Source organism: Vipera berus (genome assembly GCF_964194415.1).
Source record: "Vipera berus genome assembly, chromosome: 2".
Taxonomy (NCBI): domain Eukaryota; kingdom Metazoa; phylum Chordata; class Lepidosauria; order Squamata; family Viperidae; genus Vipera; species Vipera berus.
In genome coordinates this window covers 152788192-152805056 of record NC_138203.1, presented here as the reverse complement: position 1 = coordinate 152805056, position 16865 = coordinate 152788192, and the positions used below count along the sequence as shown (strand labels likewise).

Genomic DNA, 16865 nt, shown 5'->3' with positions numbered 1-16865 from the left:
TCTCTCTTTTTTTGGCAGAGAAAGTTAGTCCTGTGGAGTTGGGCCTCTCATTCAGCTCCCAGTAAGGTTACTTTTGTAAGGAAGGAAGACCTTTCTTCCATGCTCTAACTCTTGAAACTTTCTCCTTTCGCCAGGTGCAAGATCCCTTTGAAGCGTGTGCTAATCAGCAAGTTTGTGGATGAGGTAAGATTGTGTGTGGAACTAGATAAGGAGTTGGACTGGGACTGAGGATACCCAGTGGCTTTTGCTTAGCCAGCAAAAGTCACTTTGGATTTTGGACCACTTGCTCTGTCTCAGCCCAGTTTCCCCCATAACGATGTTCTTGTCTAGATAAAAGGAAGATTCCCATGGGATCCGTCTTGAGGGAAAGTTAATATACAAATCTGACCAAGAACTAAATAAAAGGAGGCTCTCTTAATGGCAGTGGGGAGGGCAAGGACAGCTGATCTGCCATCGTACAGTCTTCCTTCCTTCCTGTTGCAGTGGCTCCCCCTAGAAGATGTGAAATCAGGACGTCTCCACGTGAAGCTGGAGTGCCTGCCCCCTATACCCAGTGCTACAGAGCTGGAGCAGGTAATGGAGGTCTTCAGAAAGGAGAACGCCATGTGGGATTGGCTGGAACTGGGAGGTGGGAAAGGAAGTTCTTCATTTTTAAACAGATTAAACTTCAAAGGCCATAACAAGAGCAACGTTGTTCCCACCATTTATGGTCCCTTCACAGATTTTCTTCTCTGGGAGAACAAACCAGCACATTGTGGATGAGTTTATATTTTCTCTTCTCCATTTGTTGGTTATGAAAGACATGGTGAATCAAGGGTGATGCTGTGTGGTATCTGAACACCTTCACAGAGGCATCAGCAAAACTCTCTTCTTCTTCTTAGGCTTTTCTTATTGTGCCATAACTGTGATCAGAGCCAGGCCTGTTGCTCAGGCAGTTGAAAAGCTGAGGGATGCCAAGCTGTGGGAGGGATTGTGGGTCACCCACAGGCCCTAAACTGTAAAGTTGTGGGAGGAAGTGTTCTCCCGGTCACCTCCCTGGCTTTGATGGGGGGTGAAGTCAAGCAGTTTCCTCAGTTTTTCCTGCTGGCAGCATGTTCTCTTGCGTATTTGGTGATAAGCCATTGCGTGAGGTGGATTACCAAGGTGTTATATAATAATTATTGCTTTGAAAGGAACACATGGAAGAAATATACCCATCCACCAATTTTCATACAAAGTGTCCTCTAATAGTGGTTGGTAAAATACTTAAATATTGTCCTAACTGTCGATCACTTCTTCCAGGTTCTGAGAGTAAACAGCTTGATCCAGACCCCAAAGAGTGAGGAACTGTCATCTGCCCTCTTCTCTGTCTTCCTTGACAGAGCAACTGAATTGCCAGTGAGTACCGGTAAAATATTTCTCTGTGCTCTGCCTCTTAGTTCTAGGAGTGGCTGTTGCAGCTTCGTAATCCATGACCAGAAACTCAGAGCTGCTGATGTATTCTGAGCAATCCAGTGAAGAAAAACACTGGCAGAAACTAATTTGGGAAGTTATTTTTCATGGATCAGGAAGATATGAATTCAGAGCCCACTGAGCCATCGATTCAGAGCCTGGCTAATCCAGAGATTAGCCCTGTTCGAAGCAGCAATTAGAGTCATAAATCATGCCAGTCGTTAAGAATGTCACTATGTGACTGTGACTGATTTTATGACTTTTAGTTTGACATTATCTAAACAAGCAGCTGATCCCCCGAAGCTAAAAAGAATCAGATCTGGCTAGACTGCCAAGATATTCCTAGACTACACACTAGATTGGGAAGTTTTAGACCTCCGAGAAGAGGGTATTGGCAAGCCATTTCATTCTGAAAATTATATGGGAGTAGGAACGACTTCAGACTTCCTGCCAGATTCCCCATTGACTTCCCTTGTGGGAATCTGTCAGGGAGCATCAGAACTCTTCCCTTCCCTTCCCTTCCCTTCCCTTCCCTTCCCTTCCCTTCCCTTCCCTTCCCTTCCCTTCCCTTCCCTTCCCTTCCCTGTAGGTAGGTATGTGGCTGAGGAAGGAGCAAGAGATTGTAAGCATCAAAGTTCCAACAGGCATGTTTATTGATACAAAGTATCAGCACTTCAAAAGTGAAACCAAGTTTGAAGAGATGCATAACAATTCCCCAATACAAAGTTAAATAATCCCACCCCTAAGGCTATGGAAGCAACTATGTTTCCCCATACAGCTTGTTGGCGGTCTTTTCGTGAAACGCCCAGCCCGCAGTCTCGGGAGCAGCCGATGACCTTGGTTCCCATGAGAGAGAGAGAGAGACAGTCTGTTTTGTATAGCTGCTAGCACAACGCCTGGCAACCCCCCTCCCTCCGTGCTATGTGTCAACTAGAAATGAGAAGGAAAACATGGCTGCAGCCATGCTCATTCTAAAGTTGACAGCAAGACTGGCTTGGAAATTGTTATGAAATATTGAAAACATTGAAAGATCACATGACTGCAGTGGCAGTGAATAGCCCTTAAAGCAGCCACAACTTCCCCAAATTTCAGACACATTCTGTAGGTTATCCCATTTGAGAGACTTGGTTCAAAAGTTGTTGCTCTCTCATGTACTGTTTTGCCCAGTTAAAAGTCATCACGAGAGTTTTAGTAGTATATAGATAGGACATTGCATAGACCAGACATGTCAAACACAAGGCCCGGGGGCCAGATCCGGCCCGCGAAGTGGTTTCATGCGGCCCGCGAAGCCATCCTGGAAACAGTGAGGGAACGGCCCCCACTGCCTTCGCCCTGGCCCAGAGACCCTCCTCCTGCCAGAGACCCTCAGATCCGTCCCCCTCCTGCCCAGGCCCCCATAGGCACCCTTGATGCGAACGATGTAGAGGTGGCCATGCCCACCCAGTAGGCCATACGCACTCTAGCCACGCCCACCCAGTAGGCCACACCCACACAGGCCACACCCAACCGGCCCCTTGAGGGCAACCACAAAGCTGATGCAGCCCTCAATGAAATTGAGTTTGACACCCCTGGCATAGACAGTACTATCAGGAATTATGTTATTTATCAAGCATACCCATGTAATAGCAACCCCTCTTCTTCAGTTCCCATGACACCCCCAATCTACATGCAAATGTTTCTCTTTGGCTCTGCCAGTGGCGGAATACTCCTGAACTCATATCAGAGAGACAACAGATTAAAATGAACCATATGCATGCAATGCACAAAAATCTTTGTAATGGGGCATCCTGTGATTAGCCTTAGTAGCAGCATATCAATCACTTTCTCTTTCTCATTTGGCCAGCTCCGGAAGGGATCGAAGCCGCCAAGTCCTTACGTCAGCCTGTCTGTCCGTGGTGTTTCCTATAAGACTAAGGTAATGACATGGGGAAGAAGGAAACGATCAGGCTGAAAGTGGGTAGTTAATCATGGCTTTTGAACAGAGTATGGGGTAGAGAAGGGGATATATCCAGAATCACTTTTGGGTTTTTTAGTACACACTATTGATTGTACAATGGTGGATTTAAAATAGAAGGCAAACAGTATGTATATGCTTTAGATGTAACAATAAGAAGCTATTATTCAGCCAGGGAATTTATGATCAGTTCCAGAAGCAGCTTAGTGTATTCCTTCATTATCCATTTTTTGCCCACTTTTCCCCATTTTTCTTTCCAGCAAGTAGTTCAGAGGAGGGGGACATATTGCTATTAGCAGGCAATTGCTAATTTGCTGCATTCGTTAGGAGAACCCCAGGGATCTTCTGCCTCTTTCCTCTTGAGAGGAATAACAAATATGATGAAGTGGAGGTGGAGCGGGGGCGGGGAAGAGGAAGCTACAAGATGAGTGGGGTCTGTGACATAGCTAGAGTTTGTGCATGTGAACAGATGTGCAAACACATGCGTGCATTTTCTTATATAAAGAAGAGTTCGTATGTAACTTGAGTTTTCTAGTGATAGAGCCACAAAAGAATGGATCTCTCTCAGCTTCCATAGTAAATATACAGAGCAATTGATTGCTGGTTCCAAAATAAATAAAACAGGGTTGACTCAAATCGCTTCTCATAAATATATACGTTAAATGCATTGCAGAGGCAGGAGAACAAGTGATGGACGAGGAAAGGGAATGGCCCAAACTCCAGATTTTACAATAAGATTGGCCTCACCATCAGTGAATGATTGCAGAAGGAGACTTTTTAAAGAAATATTTGGAAACTCCACTATGCAATTGATAATTTATAATTAAGGACAGTGATGGATTTTTATGTAAGTGGATTACCTAATGGTGAAATAAAAGTCTTGTGTCAAAGAGACAAATAGCTGTCTACTCAAGTAGCTCACAAGGCAGACGTATTCTGGAGTGCTGCCATGTTAAATCAGTCTTGATTATCTGCCCACGTCCTATATAACTAACTTCTTTGTCTTTTGATTACATGTCATATTCCATGCATTTCTTAAGCCACCATCTAGCCAATGCTTCCTTTCTCCTCGGTTCTGTTTTTTTTAATGTCAAGGCTTGTTTCTGCCGTTAGGTTTGCCCTCAGACAGCAGAGCCCGAGTGGAACGAAGCTTTCTCCTTCCTTATCAAGAGGCCCCATGCAGAATCCTTAGAGCTGCAGGTAGGTGTCCCAGGCACCTCTTCCCCACAACTCTCCTCTTGTGCTTCATCACCCACATGTGCCAAAACGGATCAGTGGGACTCAGTTTGCTTGATTATCCTTCTGAAGAGAACTCTTGGGTCCCTTGATCTGATAGCGGGAATTGAAACTTCAAACATGGAAACCAAGTTGTTCAAGCAATGTGATTGTGGCATTCCACCTGCCACAACAACAAGCCGACTGTTCTGAGTGTACTTCTGTTATAACAGATGGGAGAATTGGCAAGTAAGTTCTCTTAGCCCAGGGGTGTCAAACACGCAACCTCACGTGACGTGTCGTGACATATCGTGATTTTTTTTTTGCCACTGCTGGTAATGGGGTGGGCGCGGTTTTGCTATGATGTATCCGGCCCGTTTGACACCCCTGTCTTAGCCTTTGTTAACTTCCTGGTAGCTTTAAGGATCATCAGAATATAACTTTTATCAGTGGCATGCCTCGAATTCTTAACATGTAGTACCTTCAAGAATTATTTTTCCAAATGTGGCTTGACTACTATATTAATGTAATTTTTAAAAATTACTTCCTTGCAGTAAGGACACTTATCAAAGTAAAAAAATTTTTTAGAGTGCTGTAGAAACTGGCTGGCTAAAATTGAAGTAGCTAGCAGATGTGGTTCATTTATATGCATTTTAAATAAATGCAAAAAAATGATACGCAGCTGTGCTATCCTCATGTGCTTGGGAAGGTTGTAGCACATAACAGTTTAGATTTGCAGGGCTTCCATCAAATTCCCTAGAGTGGGAAGCTTGCTGAAGGGAAGCAGAACTGGCCCATCTTTGCCCTTGTGCCAAAGACTTCAAAACAAGCTAGTCCTTGTGCTGAAAAGAATCATTCAATTGGGAGAGGAGACTATCTTCACAACTGAGTTCCCACAGGATCTTTTAATAGGAAAGGATAATCTCTTTGCAGCTTAACGGAAAGGGATGGAGACCCAACTGTATCTTCTCAGAAGCTATGCTCCTTATCTTACGAGGAAGAAGTCTCTTTCTAGCTCAAAAACCTGGAAGCTAGGAGAGGATTTCTTCTTAAATTCATACCTTCTGCTTCTCTGCCGTACAGTATATGTGTAGACCAGACCTGGGCATTTTACAGTCTGTGGGTCACGTCCCTGTCTGGCCCTTAGCATCAGTGGGGGCAGGGCAGCAGCTCTCCACAATAGTCCCAGTTTCTCATGTGGCCCTTTGGGATAATTAATTGCCCAGCAAGCGTAGGACAGTTGCCATCTGTTTTTTGTATTTTTACTTCACAGATCAAGGATGATGGGCATAGCCTAGGCATGCTGTCGCTCCCACTGTCACAACTGCTGGCTGCAGAAGGGCTCAATCTTGACCGCTGGTTCCAACTCAGCAATTCTGGTCCTACTAGCCAGATTTTGATGCGAGTGCAGCTTGGGGTAAGGGGCTATGATGGTGTACGGAAATGGCCTTGGGAGGCAGGAGGAAGACCTGCAGCCAAGGCAATGGTTGATAACGGGCAGCTCAATCAACATATGGGGGGGGGGGAAAGTATGAGAAGTATTTAGAAAAGATCTTCCTTAGTTTTCCAAAGACTTAGAAAGAGAGGAGGGCATAAACACTTTCCGTTTTGCAAGATTCTGTTAAATATAACTATATATTTAACCGTGGTGGTGCAGTGGTTAGAATGCAGGTAATGGAGGCTAACTCTGTCCACAGCCAGGCGTTCAATCCTGACAGAGCTCAAGATTGACTCAGCCTCCCATCCTTCCGAAGTTGGTAAAATGAGGACCCAGATTGTTGGAGGCCATAGGTTGACCCTGTAAACATCTCAGAGAGGGCTGTAAAACACTGTGAAGTGGCATATAAGTCTAAGTGCTATTGCTAAATGCTACAGTAATGATCATGCTGATGCCCCAACTGTGCTTTTTGTCTGGACTACCTCAAAGGGCTAAGAGTGGGGTTGTTTGGAGAAACCAATCTGGGCTATGGCAGAGCAGGCTTTAAGCACCTTGCTCTCAATTCCACAGCTTCTGATTTCTCAGCACTCGGGGGTGGAGGCTTTCCATGCTGCAGCAGGGGATGAATACGAGGAGAATTCCCAAAAGGGGTCAGAGACTGAGCTGTATATCAGAGAGGATGGAGACTCTGGCTCCTTGCAAGAGCTGCGCCAGCGGATCCCCCACACCAACAGGTAAGGAGGACTCCTTGCATAGAATACAGAAGGACTTCTTTGAGTTGATACTGTACAGTCCCTTCTTGCATAAAGCCAAGTATTCTGGATCTGAAGGAATTCTCTTCTTCCCACAAGATAATTTCTGGAGAGACTGCTGTGCTAAATAAATGAAACTGTAAATAAATGAAGCATATGCTACTCTGGGTTACCATCCAGTTCACGAGATGCGATGGTAATAACAGCAGGAAACCAGCAAAATCAACTAAATTGCCTCCTTGTGCCTCCCACCACACACATTTCTGGGCTTTTTGCTGTAAGAAATTGACAGTCCCTAAGCAAAAAAAAAAAAAAGAGGGACGCGGTGGCTCAGTGGGTTAGGACGCTGAGCTTGTCGATCAGAAGGTCGGCAGTTTGGCGGGTCGAATCCTGAGTGCCGCGTAACAGAGTAAGCGCCTGTTACTCGTCCCAGCTTCTGCCAACCTAGCAGTTCGAAAGCACGTAAAAATGCAAGTAGAAAAATAGGGACCACTACGGTGGGAAGGTAACAGCGTTCCGTGCGCCTTTGGCGTCTAGTCATGCCGGCCACATGACCACGGAGACGTCCTCGGACAAGCGCTGGCTCTTCGGCTTTGAAACGGAGATGAGCACCGGCCCCTAGAGTCGGAAATGACTAGCACGCATGTGTGGGGGAACCTTTACCTTTTACCTTAAGCAAAAGGTTGCACAAACTCGTTTCTTGCGTGCACACAAACACACACAAAATCCCTGGCTTCTCCCCACAACACGGCATGGTGGCGCAGTGAAGTATTGCAGGCTAACTCTGCCCACTGCCAGCAGTTCAATCCCGACTGGCTCAAGGTTGACTCAGCCTTCCATCCTTTCGAGGTCGGTAAAATGAGGAACCAGATTGTTGGGGGCCATAGGCTGACTCGGTAAACCACTTACAGAGGGCTGTAAAGCACTGTGAAGCAGTATGTAAGTCTAAGTGCTAGTGCTATTTCTACTGTAAGAAATTGACAGTCCCCAAGCAAGAGTTTGGTTTGTATGCATCTCTGGGCATCTGTAGATGCACCTGTTACCCCTGTTCTCCCTCTGAGCCTCTGAAGCAGCCTTCAGGGGCAAAAAGCCTGCCCTGTTGTCGAATCAATGCTGAGTGTGATAAGCCTGAAAATGTAATTCCCCCTTGAAATTCTACTTTTCCTCTTTCACCTGATTTTCAGTCCTCAATGTCTTTTCATGCCTCTGGCTGCTGTGTCATCAGAGAAGATTTCTACACTGTTGTGCCAGTTTTCCCTGAGGAAATTCTTTAGCGGGGAGGGGAGATTGAAAGCCAACCTCCATGAAGTCCAGTCAGGGACAACAACCTAGGACACAGAAGGCAGTGCACTGTGGGCTTTTGAATAACCTCTTGTTAATGCAGATCGGTTGAGTGGAGCTTTTTACCAGAAAGGGAGAGACAACGCTTGCTGTTTATGTACGTAATAATTTGATGCTTTAAAAGGTGAGCTCTCTTCTGCTGTTTTGCCTTGCAGCACATTGCTCAGCTGGGCTTTGGGAATTCCAGCAAGTTTACTCCTCCCCTGCAGTCCTCAGAGTTGCAGAAAACATGCCGGCTTTTGCTTTCAGCCCTCCTCATTGCTGCCTTACATAGGCCGCCACTGCGACCTGCCACCATTCGCATCGCCGATGCAGTTTGCTGCCTCAGTTACATATTTCTCTTGCCACATGGAGAACAAACGCTCCTGCCTTTACGACCCCACCATCCTATTGGTTCAGATCTTTCAAATGGCATCTTCCCGTCCATCTCTCCGTTGCCCTCAGCGTTCCTTATGGTTGCATTATTTTTCTCAAGCTGCATGTGCTAACGAGGGGCGTAGAAATGCTCCCTCTTTTTCTCACACCAGACCCAGGTATTTTTGAGTTTCTGTAATATTGCTCTGCCTTTGTGTCTTTCTGCCCTGCAGTAATTTGGAGCTAGCAGACACACCTCTGGGACAGCTGCACATGACTGTCTGGTACAACATGGATGCGAGAAAACTTATTGTGATCATACATGCCTGCAGGTAACAATTGTAGGATGGATTTGTTTGGGGAAAGGAGAAACAAAAGGTGAATTTGGTACAAGCCTCCAGAATGATTGCTTAGATTTTTTCCCCCTGTAGCTACAGAACAGGGAGATCATTCCAAGCCATCATTTTGGACGACTTTTCCCCCTAATTGCAGATGATCTTTGCTTTGGTTTGATCGCTGCCTTCTGGATGTCTAGTAGTCTGTGGAGATTCTCAGTCATCCAGATCATAGAGTTGTCTCAAAGGTGCTTTTTCAAAAGGCAACTAGACTGCTTTTTTTTTCCTTGAGGAAAAAGAACAAAATGTTTCACTTCTCATCCAAGATGCTTCATCAGTTGTGATGGCAGGGGAGGAGGGGGATGGAAGGATAGGTAATGACAGTTGAGACTAGATGGTGGGAGAGTTGGAAGGATTGGTTCTGACTGGATAGCGGGGTGGGGGGAGGGGAGAAATGGAAGGATGCATTTCTTTGCAGTCATCTGGTCATTAGCACTCTCCCTGAGAGCTCTTGAGGCTACTTAGGGGGTTATCTTTGCCCTCGGAATCGCCTGAATCAGAATACAATTGGTTGTGGAATCTTCTTGGAACTCCTGCAAGGGCTGCATTGTAGACTGGAGATAGGTGGTATCTTAGCCCTCCCTCTCTGTTGAGAGAGGGCTGCTCAATGTTAACATAAATGGCCTCTTTTTCACCTTTTTCAAACCAATGATCCTCTCCATCCAAAATGTGGACTTTGCTGTCTTCAAAAGCATGACCTTTATCTAGTGCAGGGGTAGGCAATCTTGGCTCTTTTATGACCTGTGGACTTCAAGTTGAAGTCCACGAGTCATAAAAGAGCCAAGGTTGCCTACCCCTGGTCTAGTGGATGGCTAGTACTTTCCATCAACAGATTCTCTAGGAACATTATAAAAAAAACAGTAAGTCCTACTGAATTCAGGTTATTACATCTGGAATGATTCTGAGGACAATACAGAGAGGCACAGCTGGCTTTGCAGTGGGCTCTGGAAGAACGCTTGTGTATGAATAGTGTGGTGGGCCAACCATCAACTCAGAAGAAATGGTTTATGTTTTTTTTAAAACAAATGATGATAAAATAGGACAAATTGGTGGATAAGGAGGGAAGGGGCTTGGTTTATTAAATAAGTGTGGTTTTCTCTTGTTTGAGTAGTTGATTCTAGTTACCAGACTTACAGTACCTGAAAATGATTCCTCGCTATTTAATTTCTAAACCAGCAGTCTCCAACCTTTCCAGATCGGTGGACTGGAGGAGACAGGAAGAGCGGTGTGTGTGTGGGGGAATGGTTTTGTGCACATGCCTCTTTCACAAATGCAACTTCGCGCACCCTCACCCATCCCTTCCGTGGCCTGATTCTGAATGGGCTTCAACCCATTCAACTCCACAGACCGGAGGTTAGAGACCCCTGTTCTAAATCATTTAGATTCCTTCTTTTTTTAAAAAAAGAACCATCTCCTTTGACTCCATTCCAGAAACCTCAAGTCAAACGGCAGGGATGCTCCTGATGCTTACGTTTCTTTGATCCTGCTGCCGGACAAATCTCGTGTCACCAAGAAAAAGACTACTGTACGGAAGAAGACTGTGAATCCTGAGTTCAATGAGAAGTAAGGGAGAAATCAACAATAGGGCAGTAGAGGCATGCTTGAAAAGATCATCTTTGATACTGGAAAGAATAGTAGGGATCTGGGAACCCCACTGACATAAACCGATCCCTCTGATCCATTTGTCCATTTTTAATTAGGGCCACATTTGCTATTCCTCACATTTTTAAAAGTGTTCATACACTGAAGGAGGTAAACCACGATTGGAGTGTGAATTTACATTGAATTAATTCAGGAAAAATAAATGTTACTCTGGGTTTCTGTTCTTCAAGTTACTGACAGAAATTCGGTGCCATATTCCAATCACAATACTGGGAAATGCAGGCTGAGGCAACCCATTCTGGTGATTAAGAACTGCTGGAGGTAAACCTTGTTAAATGATCCTGGGACTTGTCCTTTTATCTCATTCGTTATTCTTTTAAGCCATCCAAAAGGTATCTGGAATCATTAAGGATTTTTAAAGCCTATTTCAGAAAAGCAGTAACTGCCCAATCAATGCATTGCTCTCACAACAGGTTTGAATGGGATCTCTCTCTAGAAGAAGCCCAGCGGAGGAAGCTGGAGGCCTATGTTAAAAACAGTGTCTCTTTTATGTCCCGAGGAGAGGCAATTGGAAAGGTATGGAAGACAGCCATCGCTGTGCTCGTACCTTTTAACAGCAGCAGCGGGGGGGGGGGTCTTCTTCCGGGAGAATTCTAGGCATGTGACGTTTCTTTGTTTCCCTTCCAGTTACACATTGACCTCTCCCAAAAGGACCTCACCCAAGGTGCTGCCCAGTGGTAAGTATAGGAGAAGTATAGTTAACAGAGAGTGCAAAAGTTGGGTTGAAACTAAACATTAAGAAAACCAAGATCATGGCATCCGGCCCTCTCAATTCCTGGCAAATAGATGGGGAAGAAATGGAGGTAGTGACAGATTTTATTTTCCTGGGCTCCAAGATCACTGCAGATGGGGACTGTAGCCAAGAAATTAAAAGACACTTGCTCCTGGGGAGGAAAGCCATGGCAAATCTAGACAGCACACTAAAAAGCAGAGACATCACCCTGTCAACAAAAGTGCGTATAGTCAAGGCTATGGTCTTCCCAGTTGCAATGTATGGCTGTGAAAGTTGGACCATAAGAAAGGCCAAGCGCCAAAGAATTGAGGCCTTTGAACTCTGGTGCTGGAGAAGACTCCTGCGAGTCCCTTGGACTGCAAGGCGATCAAACCGGTCAGTCCTAGAGGAGATCAACCCTGACTGCTCTTTAGAAGGCCAGATCCTGAAGCTAAAACTCAAATACTTTGGCCACCTAATGAGAAGGAAGGACTCACTGGAGAAGAGCCTAATGCTGGGAAATGTTGAGGGCAAGAGAAGAAGGGGACGAGAGAGAATGAGGTGGCTGGATGGAGTCGCTGAAGCAGTAGGCATGAGCTTAAATGGACTCCAGAAGTTGGTAGAGGACAGGAAGGCCTGGAGGAACATTGTCCATGGGGTCACGATGGGTCGGACACGACTTCGCAGCTAACAACATAGTTAACAGAGGACGTCTTGAAGGCCAAGTCAACTCCACTTCTATATCCCTTATTGGATCTAAGATCAGTGATCTGGCAGAAAATTAGTCTTGTAAGAGCTGCATGGTTTGGGTGTTTGATTTTTCCTCAAACGTGCCCTCCTTGAAATGGGCTTCTGGTGAGCAGGGTTGAATTTTTGGGAGCTCAGTTTATTATGCAGAGTCTTAAGAACAAACTTCCACCCTCAAAGCTACAGTGATGGAGTCTCATTCTGCACCCTTGAGAGTTACATTCTCTAAGCAGCTATCGGCTGAGAGTTGTAAGGTTGAAGCAAATGTCTAGTTCGTCATGGTCGTGACTGTCCCCAAAGGTGCTTTTTTAAAAAAAAACAAAAAACAAAAAACAGCAAATGGACTTTCTTGATTTTTCTTAGAAGACATTTCACTTTTCATCCAAGAAGCTTCTTCAGTTCTAACTAAGTGGTGAAAAATAGAAAGGATTAATACACTTTGCAGTCAGCCAATTGTTAACGCTCTGAGGGTCCTTTAAGCCACCCGGAGGTTACTTTACGTCCTTGGGTGGCTTATGTCTTCCCATTGACCCTCAGAATGTTAACGACTAGCTGACTGCAAAAAAGTATAAATCCTTTCCATCCTCCACCAGTTAAGTTAGAACTGAAGAAGCTTCTTGGATGAGAAGTGAAATGTCGTCAGGAAAAATCAAGGAAGTCCAGTTGCTGTCTTAAAAAAGCACCCTAGGCCTAGGACAAGATTGAAGCAACTAAGAATGGGTCATCCTTTTGCTCCCTCACATCCTCTTCTCTGTGACCTTACGCTGCAGGGGAAGAGATATGAAGCAGGAGAAGTTGAATTAAGCATAATGGAAAGATAATGGTTCACAGGGCGTGATACGGGGAAAATCTTGTTCTGAAATGGAACCAGTGAGAGGGATAGAAAAGTATTTTGTGGATCCTCTATGAAGGAGGCATGCATCAGAGACGTATCCAAAAGGGATTTGGTTATTTCATTTTGGACTTGCACCCAGAGTTTTCCTCTTTCCTTTCTCAACAACTTGATTCCCATCCATTCCACTATGAATGGGCTCTTTTAGATAAAATTGTTTCCTGCATGCCAAGGCCAGGCTGGGCATTCTTGTTCTTTCTAGTCTTTGTCAGTCATGATAAGAATAAACCAGAGAATTTGCCCAGTCTGGCTTTCAATTCCCATTGTGTATGTGTGGGAAGCCCACAAACAGAACATAAAGCTACTTTCCATCCAGTAGTCTCAAAGTAACTTTCAGTAGATCTAGCAAATCTACCGCCAGCTAAAGCAATCCTGGAATTCCGATTAAGCCTGAATTCTGTGAACAGAGCAAGATAAAACTACACAACCATCTTCCTTCTTTAGCGTAATAGCCACCTGCAGTATCCATAATCAAATGTCCTGGAATTGCAGAGAAAGCAGCTGAGAAAATGATTGGCCGTCAGCCTGCTTATGAACATTTTAATATCATTAGATGCTGGTGGCCGTGATGTCAAGAAGGAAGTGTCAGAAAATAAAGAGGACAGTTGCAGCAGATTTATTGAAGCCCATCCCTTTCGTAAATATGTCAGTCTTACCATGCCATGACAGCCGTTTTTTGTTTTTTTTTTAACCTGCTGCAGAAGATGCTGGTGGTAGGAGAGGCCCTCCTTGCCAAGTAGGGAATATTGAAAACGTAGAGCTACTTTGAGCGTCCTTGGCTATAAAAAGGGCAAGAGAAATGTAAAATATGGACATGTAGCTTCAAGGAAAGGGAGATGAGCTCTAGGGATAGCAACATCGTATAACTGGGATTCATTTTGCTTCCCTTGCCTCCAACCAAAGAGGTAACATCACTAGAGGCAGTCCTTGTGTTATGACCATAATGGAGCCTGCCCATCACAGTCGTAAGTCGTGAAGGTTGGAAAGTGGGTGATCAGCCTGATTTTACAACCTATTTGCATTGGTAATTAACTCATAGTTTGCTATGGGCTGGTTTTGCCAAATTATCAGTTTTTGGCAAAACCATTGTAAAATGCGGCCACACGACTGCAGAATGTTGCAAGCAGCCCTAAAGGCAGACCAGTTGCTGAGTTCCCAAAGTGCAGTTACGTGACTTGGGCTGTGTGTGTGTGTGTGTGTGTGTGTGTGTGTGTGTGTGACTTCAGAAGTGACAAGTCGTAAGTTGAGGACTACCTGTATTGAGGACTACCTGTATTCCCAGACATAAGAATGTGGGAGAATGAGAAGCAGAAATTCTGCTTTCCCAGGCAACTTGGTGTACAACTTGAGATGGCTTTGTGGGGATTTTTTTATATATATTTTTTTTGGCTCCCAAAGATCAGAAAAGGCTTTGCTTATCTTGCAGGTACGATTTAAAAGATGACAAAAGCAGCTCCTAGTTTCCGTAGTGCCTCCACGATCCAAGGACTTGAGCTGGCATGAAGACCCACCACCGCCACCGCTGCCGCCATCCTTCACTGCAAGATTCCAGGCTCATCTTCCGCTGGATGGGCTTTTCAGTGTTTTACTTTCTTAAGCAATCATAGAATTGTGTTTCTTAAATCTTCTTTTTCCATGTGAAACCAATAGGGGTAGAGAAATCACACACACACACACACACACACACACACCCGATTGGATTTTTGAAGGGAAGATGGACAAAGATTCACATTCTGCATTCTCTTTGCATGCTTCTCTTAGCACTGAAAACCATACGCTGCCTTTATCTTGACCAAAGAAATGGGCCTTTTTCATTTATTGTTTTTCCTGTTGGGGATGGTGTTCCTTAGCTGTCTTGCGAGCTGTTGCTTTCAGCAGCTGAAAAGATCAAGGGCTGCCTCAGCTGAAGCCAGGGCATTAGGTAAAAAGATACAGGCAAGACAACCTGGAGGGGCCAAATATTTCTCCTAGATAGATAATGGGCAAATGACCTCCTTTGAAACAAAGGTTTTCAAATAGAGCCGTGGATGTCTTCAGGGAGGAGAAGAATCAGTGACTTAGAAAGGAAACATAGCAGTGATGAAGGAGATTAGGGTTCTGTCCTAATTCTCCTAGTAGGGCTCTCAAATGCCATTTTCTGGAACAAAGGAACTAAAACGTGGAGAAATGCAGTGGCCAAAGAATTATTATTTGCAATGTTTTTCCCACATTGGGGGAATCCATGACAGAGTGCTACGCATTTAGCTGATACTCCAAGTATCCCATCTCTTTGCAAATCCTCATGCACTGTGGTAGCAGATGATTATCTTATCATACCATTTACCATTTCTTGTTCTTTCTGCTTCTGAATTTTTAAAATCGAATCCATTTGTGTGTTCTTCTTGGCTTGTTCAAATCCAAAAAGGGCAGATTGCTTTCCTAGAGTATCTTTATGGATGCCATTGCTTTACTTGCTGTTTTTAATATGAATGTTGTTTGGTGCCTTCTTGCATTCTGGTCTTTGACCTGGTGTGGAGAGCAAAGCTCTCCAGATGCACCAAGTTCTGGGACGGTGTGCATGCTGTAGCGAGGAAATTCTGATTCTGTACTCCAAAACAGATTTACAGAGCCTATCTACCTATATACAGTGATATTTGCATGATTTGCATTTTAATTACTTCCAAACTACTTTATACGGTAAGGAGAAAGATTGGTACAGAAACTGTGTGGAGATGATGCTTAAAGGAGCCACGAAAAACCACAAGAAAAGAGATGGCCAGAAAAGACTTGTGCTGATTTCCAAATTATATGGCATGATTTTTCTCAGCTAGCATGGATAAATTTTTAAGATGTGCTACAGGGCTTTCCATATATGTAAAACTAAAGCATTTTAACTTTTCTTCCCACTGATAAATTACTGCTTGCAAATTTGCAACACTGTGCCATACAATGCCACTTGGGCAGGGATGGAAGGTGAGTTGAATTCCTCCTCTTTTTTTTTTGGAAAAAAACCCCCAACTATTTTTGTCCCAGTCATCCAACCATTCTCCTCTGGTGAGGAATGCGTGTGCAGCTGCTCCTGGCATGACTTAGCAGCTGCATTGGGGTTGGCTTTATGGGAGTTTGTTTTTTGTGGTCTTGTTATGAAAAGGGATATAACCAAGTGTTACATTTTTATGATTTTTAAAAATCATGCTCATAGCCCTTGGAAGCCAAATCCCAGTAAGATGCCTGATGGTAGAATTCTTCTCCTGTTCTGGGTCTTATCATGTGGAACTAGTGGGCGAATATGGAAAGAAAGAAAAGGTGGACTTCCGAAAGCATTTTCTCAGTCATGCTACCTGATATTCCACAGTCTGTTCCACTGAGCAGATTCTCTCCCAATTATCCCACACACACTCCATCCAATTCCCAGTCACTCCCCATGCATTTCTTCTATTCACACGCTGTTGCCTCTCCTCTCTGGGGGGAAAACAACAACCTAAGACTGCTCTTTGTAATTTATAAATAGATTTTTAAAAATTGCTTATATCTCTTTGTACAATCATAGCGAATGTATCGGACACAACAAATACACCTCTCCACTGGATCTGGTGGTGCCACCCCCCCCTCACAAGTTTGCTGGCAGAGTCTGCCTGTTGGGGGTTGTACTGCCCACTGTCTTCTACGTCAAACCAAGCTTGCTGTCTTCTTCAAGCAGGCTTTACCATGCAAGCGTGTTTCTGGCTTTGTGCCTCTCATAGCCACTGCTGTAATTTGTTGTAGCAAATAAAACAAAGAGGAAAATGTGATCGTACTTCATAAGGCTTTATTTAAACACACACACACCCAAGGAAACTAAATTGAAAAAATAAACATCATTTTGAGACTTTCAACTTTCAAAACACTTTGCTGACATTTGAACTGTTGCCTCATGTTTGGGCAATGTGGTTCAAAGAAGAGGACAAAATACATTAACAGGTATTTTCATCTAATGGTGTGGGTTGCTTCCTG

The 16865-nt window shown here is 44.4% G+C and overlaps 1 protein-coding gene across 1 annotated transcript in view; it reads left to right on the top strand.

Annotated features, from left to right (window-relative positions):
• ESYT1 (extended synaptotagmin 1) overlaps window positions 1–16668 on the top strand; it is an 83749-nt gene extending 67081 nt beyond the window's left edge. The window contains exons 20-31 of the mRNA XM_081317277.1: window positions 135–183; window positions 484–573; window positions 1282–1377; window positions 3275–3346; window positions 4499–4585; window positions 5874–6017; window positions 6609–6772; window positions 8719–8817; window positions 10312–10443; window positions 10956–11058; window positions 11170–11219; window positions 14320–16668. Coding sequence (XP_081173403.1) covers window positions 135–183; window positions 484–573; window positions 1282–1377; window positions 3275–3346; window positions 4499–4585; window positions 5874–6017; window positions 6609–6772; window positions 8719–8817; window positions 10312–10443; window positions 10956–11058; window positions 11170–11219; window positions 14320–14353 — 1120 coding nt within the window. The 3' untranslated portion in view covers window positions 14354–16668. The remainder of the gene's footprint in view (window positions 1–134; window positions 184–483; window positions 574–1281; window positions 1378–3274; window positions 3347–4498; window positions 4586–5873; window positions 6018–6608; window positions 6773–8718; window positions 8818–10311; window positions 10444–10955; window positions 11059–11169; window positions 11220–14319) is intronic.
• Window positions 16669–16865: the final 197 nt, after the last annotated feature.